Raw genomic sequence first — 21,398 nt, 5'->3', positions numbered from 1 at the left:
AGTATGTCCTTGGGTGAGTGAACGGTCGATAACAGATAATAGTTCACAAATCGATCTAAGTGTGTGAGAGAGACACTCATGTTTTAAGGTCATCAGGCTTTAGTCACATTGTGAGGACCAAAAGCAAGACATTCTTCCCTTTTTTACATTGTAGATTAATTTAAGGGTGGGTTAAGGTTCAAGTAGGGGTCAATGTGAAGCTAGGTGTGTGTGTACATGTGTGTGTGTGTGTGTGTGTGTGTGCATGTGTGTGTGTGTGTTTCCAATGGTGCAGTACACATGTAACAGTCTACAGAGAGATGGGTAACCTTTTACTCCTCATGCCATGTTTCCTCTTTCTTTGTTGAATACACTTATTTTTAGACACACACACACACACACACACATACACACACGCACACAAACAGACACACACACACACACACACACACACACACACACACACACACACACACACACATACCAGGTATGCAGCCTCTCTCATGAACTGTTTGGCAGGTTGTCTCCACACGGCGGGGACGGTGATCACCCAGCGGATCTCCTCTCCCTCCAGCACCGACGATGACTGGTCCTTCACCTCCTAAAACATGAAACCCTTTCACTCAGATCAGTTTCACTGTGTCAGACTTTAAGGTGCTGGTTATCACGACAAGGGTCAGTGCTGTGTGTGTGTGTGTGTGTGTGTGTGTGTGTGTGTGTGTGTGTGTGTGTGTGTGTGTGTGTGTGTCTGGGGGAGTGGGGGTTGTGTGTGAAACACTAAAGTGTACCTTTAGAGCGTGCTCCCTGAAGAAGTGCAGCGCGTGGGCAAACACTTCGATGGCTCGGACCCTGCGACCGCTCACAGCCTCCAGCTCGGTCTCCATGGTGAGGTCCTGCAGCACAGACACAACCCTTGACACAAGGCGGCGAGCAGACGAAAGCAGAGTCTTGCTCTCGCTGTGACCTCCACTCCTGCTCTTAAAGATCTCCTGCTAGAAAGCGATGTGCTGATGGAACCGTGCTGGCTCTGTAGGGCAGTGGTGAGTGGAACGTGCTCATGCGGCACTCCCAGGACGGTCCAACACTGATGGATGGTGTTCTGTGGCAAACGTCCACCTTTAGGAAGCTGCTCTCCACTTCAACTCAAAGGTCGGAATTTCTGCTTTCCCAATGGGAAATTTCAACTGGTCAGACTTCCGACTTGGAAATTCAAAGATAGCCGATGAAGTCATGATTCGAGATGGCTGCTCTGCACCTCAAGAGTGGGAACACGCAGATAACAAACTGCCTTTAACATGGAATGCGTCCCTTCTTCTCTGCACAGGCTGCCACAATCCTTGTGTGGGTCAAATGTAGCGTGGAGTGTTGTGATTGGCTGGCGTTCTAATCACATGGGTTTGAAACAGAGCAATTCAATATAACTGCAGACAAGAACTAACGAGAACGTTAGTGAAACGAGATTAGATAAATAACTGGAGCTGTGCAACAACTACCAGAGGAACATTGAGAGATGCTTCATTATTCTTGAGTAATAATGTGCCACTCTCACATGGAGATAAATGTAAACCAACAACGACTGATGTACTCTTATTGGGAAGTGTTACTATAAAGTACTGTGGTCGTACTTTAAGGTCCATAAACACTCCACTTCCCAGGATGCACCTCTCTACCACCTCCTTGTCAGATCCACCCTGTCAGGGTTATAACATCAAGCTGTCGGGATCCAGCTGCTCCAGCATAGAAGAGGACAACAGTGCAGGAACGACTGCAAACCATGTGGGTGTTCTGTTGCAACCATGCATCTGTGGACCAAGAGCCCCCCCCCCTCTCTCTCTATCCCTCTTTCTCTCTCTCCCGCTCTCTCTGCCTCTCTCTCTATCCCTCTTTCTCTCTCTCTCTCTCCCTCTTTCTCTCTCTCCCTCCCTCTCTCTCTCCCTCCCTGTCTCTCTCTCCCTCCCTCTCTCTCTCCCTCCCTCTCTCTCTCCCTCTCTCTCTCCCCTCCCTCTCTCTCTCTATCCCTCTCTCTCCCTTCCTCCCTCTCTCTCTACCCCTCTCTCTCTCTATCCCTCTCTCTCCCTCTCTCTCCCTCCCTCTCTCTCTCTCCCTCCCTCTCTCTACCTCCCTCTCTCTCTCCCTCTCTCTCTCTCCCTCCCTCTCTCTCTCCTGACGTCCCTCTTGCTGTCCTCACGCTTCTCTTACACTCGTGCTGTGGATCTTCATCTTGAATTTATCAAAGTAGAGCCAGTGCTGGGCCTCTTCTGGATCCAGGTCATGGTAAAAGTCTCGCGCTGCGAACCCGAAACTGTGGAACCGCAAATCAGGAGTTAGCAGCAGACACGTTGGGCTCTTCTGATTGGCCACGCCGGGGTCTCCGCCCTCCCAGCGCCTGTGTGGAGCAGAGCCATCAGTGGTCTAGCATAGATGTTCAAAGAATACGTAAGATAAACACACTCCCTCTCACACACACGCGCGCGCACGCACACACACACACACACACACACACACACACACGCTCTTACTTCATCACATGTATGGCCTCTGAGTCCTGTGAGAAGCTGAAAGCGTAGCCACTGGAGGTTGTCCCAAAATCTATTGCCACGACAACGGAGAAGGGACAGGCCATCCTGGGCCGGACCTCCACCCTCTGAGACGGACAGAACCAGAGAGGTTAGTGTGAGTCGGTGATCTCTCAGTGTCTACAATCTCTAGATGAGCTTTTCTTCCACAGTGGAGCAGAAATGCAGACAGGAGTGGAGTTGGCGAGGCCGACCCTGAGCCCCTGGTCACTGGGGCAGTTTAGCAGTGTGGGGAGCAGACTTCAGGTGTTTGGTGCTGGTAACCAAGATCCGCTGATCGTGTAAACGCTCCTCTTTTCTTCAACGAAACGAAATGCAACACGTGAGCCTGAGGTCACTGCAGGGGTGAGTTTGTTCCTGGATACTGAATATGGAGCTTGAATTTCCCTCCCTGCACTTGCTGAGGCAGCTTGTGTCTGTGTGCTGGTGTCACTGGTGACCCAGGGTTCCTTCACAGCTCTTCACTCCTGTCTTGTTGAAAATGTTGAAATGGCAGGTTTTCTAATACGGAAATCTCTTGATCACCCCTCTGACACCACTACAGTCAGTTATGGTGTTCCACAAGGGTCTGTGCTTGGACCAGTCCCCTATGATCCAGCTAGAACCCTTCACTCCCAGGATGCAGGGTTCCTGCTGGTTCCTAGAGTTCTAACAGTAGAATGGAGCCAGAGCCTTCAGCTATCAGGCTCCCCTCCTCTCTAGGTTTAAGAGCAGACTTAAGACCTCCTTGCTGATCAGGCTTATAGTCAGGACTGCTTAGGCTGGCCCTTCGACCTGCTGCTATAGGCTCAAACTGCTGGGATCTCCCATGATGCACTGGGCTTCTCTCTCCTCCTCCTGTCCTCATACGTGTTACTAACTCCTCTTCTTCTCCCCTCATCCCAGATCCTGGTGCTGCTAGAGGAGGCTCCAGACCTGAAGAGGCTCCAGCTGCCACCCGTAGCTCCACCTGCTCACGTCCCCGTCTGTCCATCAGTCCCTTCCCTTTCTCTCTCTCTTTCTCTCTGTCCCTCCCTTTCCTTCTGTCTCTCTGTCTTCCTCCATTCTCTTTGTCTCTGTCCATCAGTCTCTCCTCCTTTCTCTCTCTCTTTCTCTCTGTCCCTCTTTCCTTCTCTCTCTGTCTTCCTCCATTCTCTTTGTCTCTGTCCATCAGTCTCTCCTCCTTTCTTTCTCTCTTTATCTCTGTCCCTCTCTTTCCTTCTGTCTCTCTGTCTTCCTCCATTCTCTGTCTTTGTCTCTGTCCATCAGTCTCTCCTCCTTTCTCTCTCTCTTTCTCTCTGTCCCTCTCTTTCCTTCTGTCTCTGTATCTTCCTCCATTCTCTGTCTTTGTCTCTGTCCATCAGTCTCTCCTCCTTTCTCTCTCTCTTTCTCTCTGTCCCTCTCTTTCCTTCTGTCTCTCTGTCTTCCTCCATTCTCTGTCTTTGTCTCTGTCCTGCTCTCCTGCTCTCTCTCCGTCCCCACTGATCCTGGATCTGCTCCACCTTCCTGCTGGTAAAGGAAGTTTCTGGTGGCTGCTGTTGCAGGATGTGCTTGCTGGTGGAGAATTGTTGGGTGGAGGTTCATTGAAGGAGGGAGGTGCTGGACCTGCTCTACTTGGACAGAGTCAGGACAGAACTTTGGTTGGGGTTTGGCGCCACACAACTAAACCTGACCTGACTTGATTACTTGTGAGAGTTTCTGTTTGTCCTGTTTGTCACTGCAAGTGTTGACGTGGCCTCCTCCGATCCTCATTGTTATTGGATTCTTATTCCCAGTCTGCTCTTTACTTTCAGCTGTCATTAAAAACCACTAATAACACTGTGGAGTGGATGTGGCTTCTCGGGAGCTCTATATAAAGAAAGATAAGTAAGAGAGGAAAGGGTGTGTAGGAGTGTCTGTGTGTGTATGGTGAGTCTGTGTGTGTGTGTGTGTGTGTGTGTGTGTGTGTTACCGGCGAGGGCGAAGGTGTGAGGGGAGCGATACTGCAGTCATTTCTAGAAGTGGCTGGTGAAGCTGGGGCGGCTGAGGTTCCACCTGCAGGACATAAATTAGAGGAAGGAAGAGCTGAAGTCGTACGCAGCACCAGAGGTGACCAACTCTTAAAAGCGATTATGTTGGAGCGGTTCCACACGTTCTTCTCTGGAAAATGAGGAGAAACGCCAAGAAGGCTGTTTGAAGTGATATGCAGACTCTTATCACGAGGAAAGAGGCCGGCGTGACTGGCATCGGCCACTGAGACCACAAACGGAGAAGTGAACGTTGTTTCACCAGGATCGTGCACGAGGGTGGAAACATGACAAGAGAGGTTGAGCGTTTATTAGCAGGAAAACCTGGAATCTCATCGGAATGTGAAGTGAGTAGTCATCCTGAGTGGGAGAGGGACATGGAGAGGTCAGTGTGTTCATGCTTCGGAAGATGAGGAGAGGAGGCGGGAGTCACTCTGACCAGGTTACTGTGGTGATTCAACCTGTGAATGCGTTGGGAGGGTCTCACCTGGTACCTGCAGGCTGTTGGGGTCTGCCTGCTCCGAGTCGGCCATGTTCACAGGAGCCAGGGTCTAGGGAGGAAACACCAACACCAGCATGACACTGGCTGAACAAGCCGAGCTACAAACAAACTGATCAGTGAGGGTCAGACACATGGCGGCTGGAAGGAGGAGCTAAAAGCTCAAGTAGAGTTTGTGTTTGCTAACGTGGCGTGAAGGCCAGGTGTGTTTTCATGAAACAGAAGAAAAGTCCCATGTTGGTTTTCTGTTCTGATGTTTCTGGCTGCCTGGTGAGGATCAGCTCTGATGTTGCCTTTGTTTCCAGAGAATCATGGAGTTTGTTGTGCAATCCGACTGTAATCTGTCGCCGATTGTTGATTCAGTCGTGAACTTTGTCAGCGACAGCAAACAGAAATCAGGAGTTCAGAGTCGGTGGGAGCCGGTCGTGAGTTTACTGCACTGTCAGCAGTGCACTGACACCTCCTAGTTTTAGTTCTTCGAGTCAATCCAGTGAATCGGTAGGTAACAAGGAGGGGAAGAGAAGGGGCGCGCCCAGGCCCTCCCTCCCAGCAGCTGTCACCGTGACCTCACAAAGACCGCCGACGCTCTCAGGTGCGGGTCAGAATATCCACTCCTCTGTGAGTTTCACGTCAGAGAGGCGATTGATAGTGACTTGAGTTTTTGGAGTAAACAGTCTTGACATTTGTTGACAGCACGCATGAGCAATTAGGAGGGACGTTCAAAGGATAAAGAACAGGAAGTGAGGAGCGTGTATTTATATAAACCTCATTAGTCAGTTGTTCCAGCCTCCTCCGCGTATCGTAGCTGACGAGAGAAGAGTCCTAATGCACAGAAATACGCGTTTAGATCTCCTTCTGTGGCTTCAGACACAAACCAGACCAGCTGGCGGACACACAGATCTGGGGTCAGTGATTGAGGCTGGGCAGGTCGTGGTTTGTCTCCAGGAAATGACTGAAGGGTGGTGTAAATGCCGCTGTGATGTAAGCAAACCATCCTCGCCGACATCTGCGTGCGTTCACCCAACCGAGCGCCTGAAACATCTGAATGTAGCGCACGAAGAGAAACTCCTCGCCTCTCATCGTTCTTTGCAGTGAAAAACTTCATCTCGTGTCTCCGGAGACTCGCAGCAAACCAGACTTTAATCCCAAAAGGGGCCAGGTTACAGATTACAGTCGGATTACACAACAAACTCCATGATTCTCTGGAAACAAAGGCAACATCAGAGCTGATCCTCACCAGGCAGCCAGAAACATCAGAACAGAAAACCAACATGGGACTTTTCTTCTGTTTCATGAAAACACACCTGGCCTTCACGCCACCCGTGGCAGACGAGGGAGACGACGCCAGCGAGATTATTAACGTGTTCTGACTCGCCAACTTTGGAGTCATTTTTTCAATTTTTATGGGAGAATTTCCTCAAACTAAAAGAGGAGATGCAAAACAGAATAAAGAGACAACACGGAGACAGACAGGTTCTGTGGGGGGGGGGGGTGGACGACAAGAGGAGGGAGCGCTGGATTTATGGCACAGGACAAACTGGAGAAGCAGGGTGAAGTGAGCTGTGCTCCGGTTGTGAGGAGCCAGCAGGGCTGCAGCTGCTCCTCTCAGTCCCTACATGCAAGATTACATGCAACTCACCCGAGCGCCGCTGCAGCTCTGCACCTCCGTCCCTGCTGTCCCAAACCTGAGGATGCCTCTCTGGTCAGAGTTGGATCCAGCTGGCAGATTCCAGTCCTTCAATCCTAGAACCAGAACCAGAATCTGCTCCTCTCTTTAGGTGAGAAAATCCTCGCGTTTCCTCAGGAAAGTTGGAGTTGCAGCCGAGCAGCCGAGCTGAGCCGCTCTCCGCTCTGCACTGGAGAGTCAGAGAGTCAGAGGAGTGGGAGGGCCGTGACAGCGTGTGAGAGAGTGTGAGAGAATGTGTGTGAGAGAGTGTGAGAGAATGTGTGTGAGAGAGTGTGAGAGAATGTGTGTGAGTGAGAGTGTGAGTGTGAGAGAGTGTGTGAGTAAGAGTGTGTGTGTATTACAGGGGGATTTACCTTGCTGTCAGTGAGGAACACTCTGGAGCAGGCGGTGTATCCCACCATCATCTTACCCCCCCCCATCCTTCTCTTCTTAATGAGCTCCTCTCATCTCCCTCCATCTCTCAGCCCCCCCCCCCCCCACACACACTTTCATTTACGCACTGTTTTCTTTCTTTGCAGACAAAAGCAGGAAACAACCAGGTGTGTTTGGTTAACAGCTGATAAATCGGATTCAGAGCTCTGGTTTGTGTTTTCTTTAATATGTCAACTATCTGGGGGGGGGGGGGGCAGTTTCATTTCAATATAATGAAGATCAGTTTGATGTTGGAAGCGTAGATAAATGCGTTTGCTGCATTCCAGCCTAACTTCTAAGTGCTTTCGTATGCACACACACACACAATGCTGCAGGGATCTGATTTCTCCCCACTACTGCTGTGATTGAAAGCATACATTAACCCCCGGTGCAACATGACACACGCACACAGACACACACACAGACTTGCTGGCCCCACTCCCAATGGGCAGAGGAAGTCAGATCTCTTGAGTACGTGAAAGCAAGGCCTCTGGTGTGTATACACACACACACACACACACACACACACACACACACACACACACACACACACACACAGTCTCCTTGTCCTGTCAGATTTCAAAATTGAATTAGGAGTGTGTGTGTGTGTGTGTGTGTATGAGAGTCTGGAAGCCATTACCTGGCATGTTTCCCCTCACTGCCCAGAGAGCAGGAGGCCCCTACGACTCCTGCCATCTTCTCTGTCCGCCTCTCTGTCTCAGCTATTGTTCCTCGCCACCAGCCCGTTCGCTCCTAATTCCCTCCTCCATCTTTCTGTATTGAACTCTATGTATGTGATCTCGTCTTTGATTCACTGACGGTCAAACTAGCGGTCAGCTGCCGTCATGTTTGCCCGACACCTTTAGGACCCCGAGGGTCCAACTCCTCCTCCAACTCACAGCCACACAGTTGCAGAGCGGCGGTCCTGGTCCTCCTCTATCCTTGGAGCTCCAGACGCAGGAAGCCCAACACAGGAAGTGATGGAGTCAGGTGACAGGGAGGAACCCTTGTGTGGCATTCCTCTCTTGAATTCCACATTATCTCTGAGACCCTGGAAGTCCTCGAGCAACGGAAACACACGAACACACGCACGAACACACACATGCACACAACTCCAAGAAAGTGTCCCCCCCCAAGCCCCCCAGCTGGACTGAGAACCCGTTCCCTCCCCTTCACATCACATCATGGAACTTTGAGCATTTATAAATATTAATCGTTACAGTGAAAGAAACTTCATGTTGAAATAAAGATGAAATTACTATTAGCTAGCACAGTTAGCTTAGCACAAAACTGACCACAGCCACTTCCCTGGAGCTTAAAATGTCCTTTAAATAATGTTTTTGAGTGTGTGTATGTGTGTGTGTGTGTGTGTGTGAGAGAGAGAGTGTGTGTGTCTGTTTGACTTGTCTGGTTGTAAAGTTCAGACAGACTGAGGGAGAAAGAGCACCAGTAGATGCTCCAGACACCAGCTAACGGTTTGCTGTGGTTTAGGGTGGAACTGAGACACAGACCTGTCGTCATGGTATCTCAACCTGTCAATCACTCCTGATGATTGAACACCTTGTATCAGAGAAGACTTGAAACTCAAACTCATCGTGAATATACAGTAAAATGTACTGCGTTGTTGTCTCACTTCCTCTCAGGTTCCATGGCGTCTGAGGGACGCCCTCAAACACCGGCCAGCAGGCCCGAGCTGCAGCACCGAGGCTCGGGTCCATGCGTCTTTGTGTGCGATAACAAATGTTTCCTTGTGTGTTGTTCCTGCTTTGTCTGTCTGCTTTGCTCTGTGACGCTGCGGCGCCCTGACCACCACGAGGAGGGTTTTGTTGGTAGCTTGACGTTCACCTCGTCTGTCAGAGAGGCGGCGCCTCCAGCGGCTGTGACCTGAGCAGTGACTTCACCTCTGATGGAGCTGCTTTCCATGCAGAAGAGTGGGGTTCTGTAGGCAGCTTAGCGGCAGCTTAGCCAGCAGCAGGTGTTTCTACGCTGGGGTGAGGCAGGACAGAGGTTCTGAAGAATGCATCAAAGGAACCGTGTGTGTGTGTGTGTGTGTGTGTGTGTGTTCCTGCTCATGAGAGTGTGTGGTATGTGCTTCTATGTGTGCATCTGTGTGAGAGGAGTTGAACAAACACAGCGGAGCAGTCAGGGGTGGGCCAAAGGAAAGGTTTGGCTGAAACACACACACACACACACATATTAAACAGGACTGACCTCTGACATAAGGTCTGGGCCATTGTATAATAAAAGAGAGAGAGAAGGAGGAACAGGAAGAGAATGTATGATTTATGATTGAATAGCGGGGGTGTGTGTGTGTGTGTGTGGGGGGGGGGGTCAGCTGCAGATGTCTGAGGGGGGAGGAGCCTCTGGAGGCGGCATTGGGCCTTGGTGGAGCTCGGCTGCTGACCCTCCCTGTCTATGGTTAGCAGTCAGAGACGAGGGCAACCTGTGACCGACATCCTGAGTGATCCGATCAGGGGGGTCAGCACGAAGACCCGGCTGAACACACTAAGCTCTGTGCCTCCCAGACCCGGTCCCTGAAATCACACCCAGACGTGTGAACACCATCGTGTCCCGGGCCACATTGGAGCTGATGTCCCTCGTCGAGGCAGAAACCAGCCAACAGTTCTGGTCCTGGTTTGCTGGGAACGACAGGAGAACGTGCTCCTGAGCTCAGAACCTCCTGGACCAACACTGACAGACCGCGAGGAGGTGACGGGTCTCTCCGCGTGTTCATACCTGGATGTAGGTGTTCTCAGCAGCCGTCCGTGTGGACCCCCTCCCCTCGGAACATGTGACTGCCTCAAAGATGGAGGTTCAGACCCGTTCATGAGGAGATGAGAGTTCTAATTTTCTAAAGGGCTTTGTGTAAGTCACCATCCTGCCTGGCATGGAGGGGGTTCAGCACAGGTAAGACACACACACACACACACACACCAAAACACTTTTTATCCCAGTGTTGCCGTCGCCCTCTGCTGTCGTTCCACAGTACTGCACCCTCCTATCCTCATTTCCTGGAGACGTTTCCTCTCTCACGTCTTCGAGGGCTTCTGACCGCTGACGTGGGAGGAAGTTGGATCTCTTCAGCGGCGATGGGCAGAGGAGAAGAGAGACAACATCCTGTCTGAGAAAAGCTGCGTTGAACTGCCGCAAGATAAAAAAAAAACAACTTCCAATTTCCAGAGTGTCAGCTGAGAATGACAGAGATGTGACGATGCTGAGGGGACTCGCATCCTCAGGCCTGAGTCCAGGCCTGGCCTCAGCTGGGTGACATCATGTGTTATCCAGGGTTTCTCCAAGCTCAGCAAGTATTTCCTGTCAGCAAAAACCATCAAAGTGGATCTGCCATGGTCCAGTCCAGCTGACGTCCCCCCAACGCGGTGAAATGTCCGGTCCGTCTCAGTCGCCATCGGATGCTCTTTGAAACGTTGGCTGAGGAGATCAACTTTACAGGTCTGGACATGTTTTCTAAAGGAGTTTAAGATGCGACCGTTCGGAAAACTGTCGCTGACAAAAAGTGACCTTTAAACGGGTGATTCTGATTGGCTCTCATGATTATTGATCTGCCACGTGTGCCATCGCCTCACCAGGTCTCCCCTTCTGTCAGTCCCAACTCACAAGTGAGGGTTTCGAGTGAAAGCCGTGAACTGGAGCGCCGCAGCTCTCTGGCTCCGCACGTTGGTCACCAACGTAAGAGGTTCCTGTCATGGCGTCGTGGTTGGTGCACTTTTAAAGACTTTCATTTTTTTGCTTTTTTTTAAAAAAAAATTTGTGACTCAAACAGTAAATAATTTTCTTAGTGAAGATTTTGCTGCTTTTTGTTTGTTTCTCCCTAACAACAAACTAGAGAGGCATGGAGCTGTAGTGTTAACCTGGAGTAGGTCCTCAGTCCTCAGTCGCACTACTACTACTACTACTACTAGTGGTAGTACTACTACAGCAGGAACAAACCTCAGCGACGTCTATCAACTGAATTCCTCCACTTTCCTCCTCTTCTCAACCCAAACAGCAAAGCCCGAGCTTCGCCTGGTCAGACGCTCACTGGTCGAGGAGAAAATGGCTTGTATTTTGTTTACCTAAGTGAATGGGGGGAGTGGGCGGGGCTGCAGTCGTTCCAGCCAATGGCAGCGCGGGGAAGCTTTGAGTGGCGTGGCCCTCGACCAATGGCTGGAAGGTCCAGCTGGACAAACACGACCGCGACGTTTCCCATCTGAACGCTCCGGGTTTTCTCCGTTTTCAGCCGATCTCCCAGCAAACGGAGCCGGGAGGCAGGAGTCGGGAGGGGAAAAGAGACGTTTGAGCCCCAGCTGGTGTCTCCGCCCGTCTGGGACCGGGAAGCACCGAGTGGCCCCCCGCCAGCTGGTAGCGGATTCGCCCGGTCCAGCTGAAGTTGAGTGGTGAGTGTTGGTGGAGCAGGGAGGAGGGAGCGCGGGAAGGCTGACAGCCACCACGTCACGGCTTCCGATCAGGAGCCAATAGTTGTTATTGACATGATCAATACCTCAGAACCCCGCGGGAGCCCCGCGAGTTGTCGGGACTGAGTTGGAGTGTTAGCGGGACCTTCATCAACATGTGAGCGCGATCGAGTTGACGCGAATACCGTCCTGACCGAGTCACGCACTGTCCCGCAACACGCCGCCAGCCCGCGGGCCTCCGTGACTGCCAGTCCGAGCGGGAGCTGCCGAGTTATTGGTGATTATTGGTGATTGATGGCTCGAGCTCTTGGTCGCGAAGCCACGCAGGCATTTGTGTTTTGTCGCTCGAGGGATGTTTGTTCACGTGACGCCTTCAGGGACTCATTTTGAGCTCCGACTTCCCAGACTCAAGGTTGCCGTTTGTTGGGGTACCGAAAGAATCGGGGAACTGATCCAAGAATCCGGTTCTGGGTCAGTTACTGTCTGTTTATTCAAATGTTGTGGGGGTCCAGGCTGATGAAAACTAGGAAGAAACGCCCTCCTCTGGGACAGGAGCGCAGAGAGGAGCAAGCCGGCAACAGGTCACCTCACAGGTGTGCGCTGCATCATCATCATCATCACCCCCCATGCCGCAAGTTTCAGCAGTGCCTCTACTAGCCCAACACACGGAGACAGCAGCCAGACGCAGGGACGGGGGGGGGGGACACGGGCCAAGAAGAGGAAGAGAACCTGTAGGGATGCGCGTCATCGGCAGGTGTGGCCGAGTTGCTCATAAATCAGCGGCGATGTGATGTTCACGTGATCTGTTTTTGATCACGAGGTGATTCACGATTGATGGGCTTCACCAGATGTTTTGGAAAATGTAGAAAACGCCACTTTTCCCCGCTCATTTCCAGTCGGTGTAGAATACAGGAGGTGAGGAGACCTGCTCTGGTACTGGTTCTTGTACTGGTGTACTGGGACGGCCCAATCATTCTAAGATAATAGCACAGCAGAAAAACGACCTTTGTTGATCTCTCATATTATGAAGTCATTTTGAGGCCTCAGGATCTTAACTTGTTCCCTCAGTTTAACCCCTTCATAGCTACACTTGTTCAGCAACATCAAAGAACTAAACTGAGGGAACACGTTATGTCTCATCAGGATCAGAATCAGTTTTAGTGGCCAAGTTTGTTCACAACGTACAAGGAATTTGACTCCGGCAGTCGGTGTCACTCATGGACTGAGCAGAAGAAACACGCAAATCGAACATAAATAATAGAAAATATATACATCATTGCCTCAGGTTGTGAGTCTGTGGCCCCCGGGCCCCCGAAGTCGAGTCAAGACTGAAGTTTAATTTGTGTTTGTTGTTGAGTTAATAGAGTGGAGAGCCCCCCCCCCTGTTTTTTTCCCCCAGTCTGAGTTGTCAGCAGAGAACAGAGATTTACAGTGGGTTCTCCTCCGAGTGAGAGGCTCAGAGCTGGACCCGGTTCAGATCCATCATCTAATCACGCACCCAGCCTCCAGAGGACCAGCAGGAACTGGACTAATGTGAGATGTATCCAGATGTTCCGGCTCGCCGGAGTCAAAATCTCAGCCCAAACGTTTGCTTACTTTATTATGCAATAAAGACCAGTTTTTTGAGACGGTTCTTTGGTAAATCTGCCCTGCGTTGGTTCCTGCATTGTTGTCTACGCACCAGCTGGCTAACACTCTGAGCCCAGACCTGAGCCCAGTTATTTCCAGATTATTATCAGTTTTTTCATGAAATATGAAGATTTGTTAGTCCCTGAATGTCTAATTAGAGAGAATCAATGAGTCTAAACGTCTCAACCACGTGCCTCGCACGCGCCAGTTTTGATATCCAACACAAAGGTTATTTACCAGCAACAACGTCACTTTCCCTGCTGAAACAGTATCTGAAGTCCTCATGAGACTCTCCAACTATCAAATGTCCGACTATCCTGAACGCAACTGCACACCACGTGACCAGACCAGCCGTCTAACGTTAGCAAGGTGGCTAACGGGATTTAGCTAACCCGAGCTACGTTGCTTCGCAGCACGGACGAACCGCCAGTGGAGGAACGCGAACTGTTCGCCCCGCAGTTGAACCGAGTTCGGGTACCGCCGCGCTTCGAAGCAGACGCCGAGCACGATGCCAGGTAACTTCTGACCTTGAGGAGTCGGTGTGGCAGCGGCGGTGCGGAGGTGGCGGAGCCGCGCTGGTCCCGGAGCGGAGGCTTGTTTTGTTGACCTGCTGGAGCGATGCTGCCATGCTGTAGCAGCGCTAGCACGTAACGGAACGGCCGACTTTGTTTGGCCTCCAGCATCCAGACGGGGACGGAGTTTGACCTCGTAGCGCGGTCCGGGGCCAGAGCCCCGGGGACCCCCGAGGCGTGCTGCGAGCGTCTGAGACGGGTTTTACATGCGGAGGTGGCAGCACGAAGCAAGGCAGCCCGCTCCCCTTTGTTGTTGCTGGGGCAGCAGCTCTCACCTAGGCCCGCTGGAAACTAGCCACTTAGCGGCTAACAGCGTCCAATCCGTTAACCAACTTCCCAGGTAGGCCCGAACACCTGATTTAGCGCGTTAGCTCCCCGAAGATGTTAGCAAGCTGTAAGCCACGACGACATTACCAGGTCCAGCACCCCCACTGCTGCGTTACATAATCCGCTCTTAGCTCTTTATTCCTCGCGGTCCGAGGCTGCTCCGCGTCCCACTGATGCAGCCCGATAAAACCAGTCCCGTGTTTCCCAGTTGGTCGCTCCTCGTCTCTGAATTCTAGATTTTTTTTTTTAGCAGAAGTTCTTCCCCGGACGCGCGACCGTTAGAAGTACCGTCGAGTATCCGTCGCTGGTGCCGGAGCAGCGGGCTGGAACTCCCCAACCTGTGACCCGATACCTGCACAAGTGCTCCTCCGCTGGTGCTCCCGTCAGAAGTTCGGTCTCAGCTCTTCGGTGTTTGTGTTTCAGAAACACGTGAACTCGTGATAATAACGGCAGCGCTGGCTCCGAGCCAAGGCACGGGTCGCAACAGCAGACCTGCTGCTGACGCGCATCCCTAGAGGTTCAGTTTTATCTGAGTTTCTCCCGAACCTCAGCCTGACTGGATGAACCCACACCAGGAATGTCGGAGGGAGCGACTGGTTTCTCTGTATCTGAAATTAATTTGTTTCTGCAGTAACGAGTTGTTAAGAGTAGAAACTCCAGCGAGACGTCGGGTGTTCCTCTCACAGACGCGGGACGTGAATCTATTAATACTCGGACCAGAAGGTCAGACCGAACACCAGACTCTATTACGGAGACAGAGAGGTTCTGAGCCCCCCTTGGCTTGGACTGATGACATCACGATCAACAGATGGACCGGGTCACACGCCAGCGATCGACTATGGACAGATTTCATTTTAAAGTTCATCAAGCAATCATTCCATCATGGAGGAGTGATTAGTTAGTTCAGCTGCAGTTGTGTGGACGGGGAGACTTTCTCTCTCCAGATGGCGGCGAGTGTCCCTGCATCACGCCGGTGTGTTGGCATCCTGTGTTGATGCACAGTGAGCGTTTCATGTGAGTGTGTAAGAGGATAGCTGAATTTGATTGGCCGATTAAAAATAGATTGAAAATAGTCACTGAGATGTTGAGCCGAGGCCGTGGCAGCCGGACCGGCCCCAGACAAGCGTGGTGGTGCCTGCAACACGCCAGGTGGATGGACTCAGAGCGACCACGCTGCTCTTCCCTGTCCGTCCCCTCGTCCCTTGACTGGATGAAGTCACTCTGCTGCAGCTGTAGAGGGGGAGGGGCCACGCTCAGCTCCTCTGACTTCACACCGTTGTGTGTGTGTGTGTGTGGGGGGGGGGGGGGGGTGCATGAGACTACCGCGCGTCAGTGAGTAACTGCAGTTCAACTTGGCGCTGCTGGATCATTCAGAATCTGTCCAGGTGATTCTGATGTTCAATCAGTCTCAGTAAATATCCAATCATCTGTAACTCCATGCTCTGGCGCCGCCTGCCTCTGTTTCAGCATTTCCCGCCTGCCTGCACGCCGTGTCGGCTCATCACGTGCTTTGAGTCACGTGTTCCAGCAGTTGAACGAAGAAACGTTCCTCCGATTGCTTGGTGGATTTGTGCGTCGGCGAGTCAGTGTTTGGCGCCGTTGTTGAAGAGGCTCTGGTTCTGTGATGAGTGGCACCTGGCGCTCGGATGCACCACCTCTGATGCAGAAATGGTGGATCCTGAAACTGTCGGGGTTGTTGCTCCTTCCTTCAGGTCAAACGACTTGTGTTTTTATCAATGAAAGTGGAGATGTGGTTTCCCTGACTGTTCCATTCCTGTCCCGCCGCCCCCCACGACGGGGCAGGGAATGGTATGGTCCAGATCTTGTTTATTAAATGAAGTGATCAGGTTTTTGTTATTGAGCTCATTTATGTGAAGTCGCATCATTTCACCCCATACGTTGTCCTGCTTTTGCAATTCTCCAGTTGTCTGTTTTGTGGAGACTCCGCCCCCTACGCACATCACACAGACACACATGAGCACGAACCCACGCCAAGACCGAACGCCAATATGTTAACACCCTGAAAAACAGGCGAAAATATCTACGTTTTTCAACGCACCCAAGCTGGAAGAGCAGTGGCTAACAGCCGTGCTAACACGAGCCCTGATGCTAACACTAGCGCTGACACTAACACCAGCCAGAGTGGCTCTCCTGCTGCTGGTCCAATCAGATAACAGAGCAGTAGCTCACCTGCTCTAAGCCCCGCCCCCTGACCAGAAGCCCCCTGACCACTGGCAGCACCAGTCTGATCCAGGTGGAGAAGAAAATGGTAAATAAGAGTGAGTCAATTTACCAAAGCAGTTATGTTGACAGGTTGGAATGTTGGGTCTGTCTCCTCACTCAGTCACTCGCTGCTAGCATGTGTTGCTGCTAGCATGTGTTGCCGCTAGCATGCGTTGCTGCTAGCATGCGTTGCTGCTCCTGCACTCACTCAGCTGAGATCAGAGCTCTGCGTCGTTCTTCCTCCTGCACTTGAGCTCTTGAGTCTTGACAAGTCTGGAGCTGGCAGGCTGGGAATGATGTCATGACAGTGGGCATGTCTCAGCCACAGAAGGCGGGAGGCTCATTACCCCCACCCCCCAATAGTTGTTGGATGCATCTGCATTAATACGGATGCATTCGCACAGCTGGAGGATTCCCCAGAGAGCAGGTGTCACATGTACGGTCACTGGGACTCCAACGCCAACGACTCCAGAATGAACCTGATGATCCGATTGGATCGTAAGTCTGCAATCTCATTAAACAGGACTGGATGCTCTGGGCATAGAGCGGATCCTCAATGGTGGTACGTCTGTCTGAACTGGATAGAGAACTCCAGGAAGACGCTGACATGTTGTCCTGATGATGGCGGTGGAAATGTGATTCATCCTGAAGCCGCTTCTGAATACAGTTGAGACAGAGCTGAGAGCTCCAGAAGGATGATGTCACCTGAACAAGTCGTCATTCAGGCTCCTTAGTAACCCCTCAAGGGGTGTGTGTGTGTGTGTGTGTGTGTGTGTGTGTGTGTGTGTGTGTGTGTGTGTGTGTGTGTGTGTGTGTCCCTCCCCACCACTCGGGGTGACTCACTGTTGACCTCACTGCGATCCTTTGCTGACTCATCACAGGCCAAACTTATTCTTGGCGTGGATGCGGTGTTAGTCAAGAGTCGGTGTCACCTGACCAGCTGATCTGTGCTGTTGTGATCGGCTCGGCAGAATTAATCAGCCGATCAGTGAGAGGCAGGTTTGTCTTCGTTCACGGAGCAGAAAACCATCAGTTTGTCTGGTGTGGTTTTATCGGGACTTGAACACGATCGGTACACCAGAGAGAGACGGTGTGTCGTTAGCTTAGCGCTAACTGTACGTAACTGGCTCTTCCTGCATTCTGGAGGTGCAGGAGGTGAAAATACGAGTTACGCTCTTGAAAGTCAATCCAACTGTGAAGTATCACTTTAAGCGATCCGAGCCTGGGCGTCCACGCCGCTGCTGGTGCCACCGAGTGTTGTCAGTGAACCTGTTCCTGCCTGGTTCAGGACAGCAGGCAAACGTTGCGCCAGTACCTCTAACCCACCTTCTCCTGCAGAACCAGCTGAAATGAGCGGTCCAGAGGTGGCCAAAACACCAGGAGGTGGCGCTCCAGGGAAGGAGGGCAAGGAGCCGGTGGCCAATGGGCATGCAGGAGAGGGCAGCGACGCCAACCCCTTCGCCGAATACATGTGGATGGAGAACGAGGAGGAGTATAACAGACAGGTTTGTTCTGGCTGTGATGGTACGTGTGTTCTCCAGGCTCCTGCCTGCTCCTCCCCCTCCACTGATCGCCTCCCTGGGGGAGAGGAGGGATTAACTCCCTCTCTGCGTCAGCTAGGAACACAGATTAGACCAATCAAATCCCCCCCCCCCCCCCACACACACACACGTAGCATCCTGAGGGCACCAGACCTGTTTGACTGCATTGGTGCTGGTTCCTCATGAGTCTCTCACCAACTTTCCTTCTTCATGTATCAGTCCCCCCCCCCCCCCCCCCCTGTACTCTGTGTTCTATTTGTCTGACGTCATATCCTGTTTCTCCTCCAGGTGGAAGAAGAGCTGTTGGAACAGGAATTCTTGGAGCGCTGCTTCGAGCAAATGCTGGAGGAGGAGGACCAGGACTGGTTCATCCCATCACGTGACCTCAACAACCAGGGGGTGGGGCAGCTGCAGCAGCAGCTCAACGGCCTGTCGGTCAGCGACCACCACAGCAACCTTGAGGAAGTGGCGGTGAGTGAGACAGACGATGGTGGTGCTGTTGTTGTTGTGAGCGGTGAAGTGACGAGCGTTCTCTGGTTCCTCAGAGGAAGAGCATCTTGAATCCTGAAGCGAAGGAGTTTGTCCCGGGGAAGAAATACTAGGAGTCCCCCTCACCCCCATGGAGCCCCCACACGCACACACAAACACACACACCAGTCCTCACATGCTCTCAGAGACTCTGGCGGCCATGACCGCGCACACACTGATTCTCACACATGCATGCACACACACACACACACACACACACACTCTCTCGAAGTCAGTGGCGTGCTGGCAGGCCCAGTCGGGGGGTGGGGGGATTTCTTTGTTTTGTTTTTTCCTCCTTTCTATTGTTTCTTTAAGCTTTTTATTTCCTGTTTGTTTCTTGTAAACTGAGGGACATTTGGGAAGTGGTGCGAGGGAGGGGTGTCATACTAGCCCCGCCCTCCAGCGGGTGCTAGCTCATCATTGAATTTATAAGACGCGTCGAACCTTTCCAGAGGACGCGGACGCCATCGATGTCCCCTCAGAACTGAGGCAGCTACTGAGAGCGATGCCAAGACGAACTTGATTCCAAAAAGTCTCAAACTTCAAAAACAACTTTTGGACATTTGTGTTAAATTGGGAAAAAATGTTAGCAGGAAGCTGAGGGTTTCAAAACAGCCAAGTTACAGAATGTCTTTCTCTTCAGGGGACGCGATGGCTGTCCGGCAGTGCTCTGGAGAGTTCTCATGGTCGGATCCGTTAATATTTGAGGTTATAAGCTGTGACATCATAGCGCTGGTGCGTCCAGACACGCACGATGTTACTGCAGCGGCTCCGTTCCAAACCAAATCCAGACCCCCCCGTCCCTCCCTGCACGCTTGTTTTGCAGTGAACACATGGACATGAAACTATTTCCCACCTTACGAGGACGCCGGTGTTTCTCCAGGTGATGAGAGCAGAGGCGAGTTTACCACCCTGGTCAACAACGGCCACACGGCTTTGAGCTTTTCAGGTCCAGGAGTGTTTGGTGTGGAACGCAGCCGCTGCCTCCTGCTGGACCCGCTCATCCAGCATCAGATCAAGTGTTCTAGCCAACATCAGGTTCTCTCACGGCCTCTCCTCCTCCTCGGTTCTCCTTCATATTTTTTGTTCTCTTCATGTTTTGAGGGTGAGGTGTTTAGTGTCTGCTGGGTGCAGTAGCCTGTGGTGTCATTCAGTCACGTATGGGGGGGGGGGGTATCGTTATAGGAAGTCTGACTAAGCAGTGTGGTGGCGGACAGCGTTGCCTCCTCGCTGTTCTTACTTGTTCTGTTCAAGGACGACGTGTTGTGAGGAAGTTCCTCCCTTTGACCACCGATGAGGCGCTGGAGCGCTCCAGCTGTCGTCTCCGTTAACTCGTTCACAGGAGCGCGCGCGGCGCCGCTTCTGGGACAACAATCTTTCACAGTATTGACGTCTGCCATTAATCACGTCTCCGTTTTAAGTTGACACTTGAGAACTTGTAATACTTTGAAAGTATCTGAGTGGTAAAACCATTCCTGTCGATCATGTAGTAGTACTCAGGTGTGTTCTTAAACAGCTGAGACAAGTGGGTTGGAGGCGGAACTTCCTCCTGTGGTCGTTATGGTTACAGCTGTTGAATGGCACCCCGGTGAAGCCAATAGGAATGTCCGCCAGGTGGCTGTACAACATGAAATCATTTTTGGTGATTTTTGTTTGAGTTAGATGACAGAAGCAGTTTAAAAAACTAAGAGGTCCAGAAGACACAGAGTATGAATTTCAATACAAAGAAAAATCATGAAAAAAAGATGAATAAAGTTGTTAAAGACAAGTGTTTTCTGGTTTGTCTCTCTCTCACACACACCTTGAGGAGTCTGTTAAACTGCCTGTAGCGTCAGTGTCCTCAGAGGTTTCATCCATGCAGAATATTTCGTGTTTAACTGTTAAACACCAAGTGAACTGATCCTGAGTCAGTCTTCACCTCCTCGTCCAGCAAGTGAACTTTCAACGTTCTTTTGTAAACATCACGCCATCGCGTCACTTCCTGAGAGCCTCCTTGGCATTTGGAGGCACGTCACCATGGTAACTACTTCTGCAGTACGTGACCACAGGCATGATGCTCCCCAGCTGCTGTGGCATCTCTGGTGGTCATGATGGAAGCTCCAGAGATGTTCACCTCCTGGAGGTGACCAGCAGAGGGCAGCAATGCTCTCAGAGGTGGAGGCGGTGGGCCGAGGTCAGAGGCAACCTAAATGTGAATGTTCTGGAAAGGCTCTGATCCTCAGGTTCTCGTCAGAAAACAAGTTCCCTCATGTTTTGTCACTCGTACCGTCTGATACGAACCTGCCTGTAGGGAACGTTCCAGCTGTTGTCCTGGTGACGTTCTAGTTCTCTGCTGTCAGGGGGGCCAGCAGGCACATCAGCTCCTTTTACCCATTTATGGTCCAACGTGAGAGTTTCACTCTAGTTTTCTGATGACGTCCCGGTCCGGTGCACCACGGAGGGTGGAGGCAGCGGAGAACTCAGAATTCAGGGATGCGCTGAAGAGGGACGTGAACTAACCTCCTTGACGAGGCCCAGACCTCACAGTTGATATTCAACTCAGGTGATTCTCAGGGATTCGACGTGGACAGGTGATTAGAAACACCCGAGAGACACGTGCCACTTTCACAACTGAGGGAAGTTCCCGGAAAAAAAACAACAGTAAAGTATCAAAGTTATGTGAGATCCAGCGGGAGAAAAGGACTCGTGCTCACTGGACCTCCATCTCCTCCGTGGACGGAGGAACTCAGGAATTCAGTCCCCCGGGTTTGGAGCGGGTTCATAGTCTCAGTTGTAGAGCACATGGGGCGAACACGGTTCACACCTCGGGCCTGGGCTCAGAGAAACACACCATTAAAGTTGCCCAACCAGAGGAAGAGGTTTCACACCCCTGCTGCGACCTCCTCGTCCACGCCGTTCTCCCACTGGTGAGACGTCCCGCACTTCATTACCAGAAGATCTTCAGCTGAGAGCTCAAACCGCCTGCAGGGTTCTCCTTCCCAGGATTTCTCTGGAGGAGGATTTCTCCGCGTTGACGGACAAACTGGAGG

At 51.7% G+C, this 21,398-nt stretch overlaps 2 protein-coding genes across 3 annotated transcripts in view; one reads left to right on the top strand and one right to left on the bottom strand.

Annotated features, from left to right (window-relative positions):
• The window catches only part of hspa12b (heat shock protein family A (Hsp70) member 12B), a 22,709-nt gene extending 14,443 nt beyond the window's left edge, over positions 1-8,266 (bottom strand). The window contains exons 1-8 of the mRNA XM_086197824.1: positions 8,037-8,266; positions 6,679-6,895; positions 5,028-5,091; positions 4,486-4,568; positions 2,499-2,623; positions 2,179-2,365; positions 768-872; positions 464-580 (exon numbers count right to left, since the gene is read on the bottom strand). Of these exons, the coding sequence (XP_086053950.1) occupies positions 464-580; positions 768-872; positions 2,179-2,365; positions 2,499-2,623; positions 4,486-4,568; positions 5,028-5,073 (663 nt within the window). The 5' untranslated portion in view covers positions 5,074-5,091; positions 6,679-6,895; positions 8,037-8,266. The remainder of the gene's footprint in view (positions 1-463; positions 581-767; positions 873-2,178; positions 2,366-2,498; positions 2,624-4,485; positions 4,569-5,027; positions 5,092-6,678; positions 6,896-8,036) is intronic.
• Positions 8,267-11,327: 3,061 nt separating this feature from the next.
• Positions 11,328-20,137, top strand: paip2b (poly(A) binding protein interacting protein 2B). 2 transcript variants are annotated; one of them, XM_086197829.1, is made up of 4 exons: positions 11,328-11,531; positions 17,639-17,805; positions 18,130-18,312; positions 18,387-20,137. In XM_086197829.1, the coding sequence occupies exons 2-4, from the start codon at positions 17,650-17,652 to the stop codon at positions 18,441-18,443; spliced, it is 396 nt and encodes a 131-aa protein (XP_086053955.1). In that variant the 5' UTR covers positions 11,328-11,531; positions 17,639-17,649; the 3' UTR covers positions 18,444-20,137. The 2 variants fall into 2 exon arrangements, with proteins under 2 accessions (XP_086053955.1, XP_086053954.1); XM_086197828.1 differs by lacking the exon at positions 11,328-11,531 and adding an exon at positions 13,526-13,693.
• Positions 20,138-21,398: the final 1,261 nt, after the last annotated feature.

This window comes from Aulostomus chinensis, chromosome 24 (genome assembly GCF_037954235.1).
Source record: "Aulostomus chinensis isolate RoL2024-O1b breed Wild chromosome 24, RoL_Achi_v1.0, whole genome shotgun sequence".
Taxonomy (NCBI): Eukaryota; Metazoa; Chordata; class Actinopteri; order Syngnathiformes; family Aulostomidae; genus Aulostomus; species Aulostomus chinensis.
Note: the sequence above shows the minus strand (reverse complement) of the source record. Positions and strands in the feature narration are given on the sequence as shown.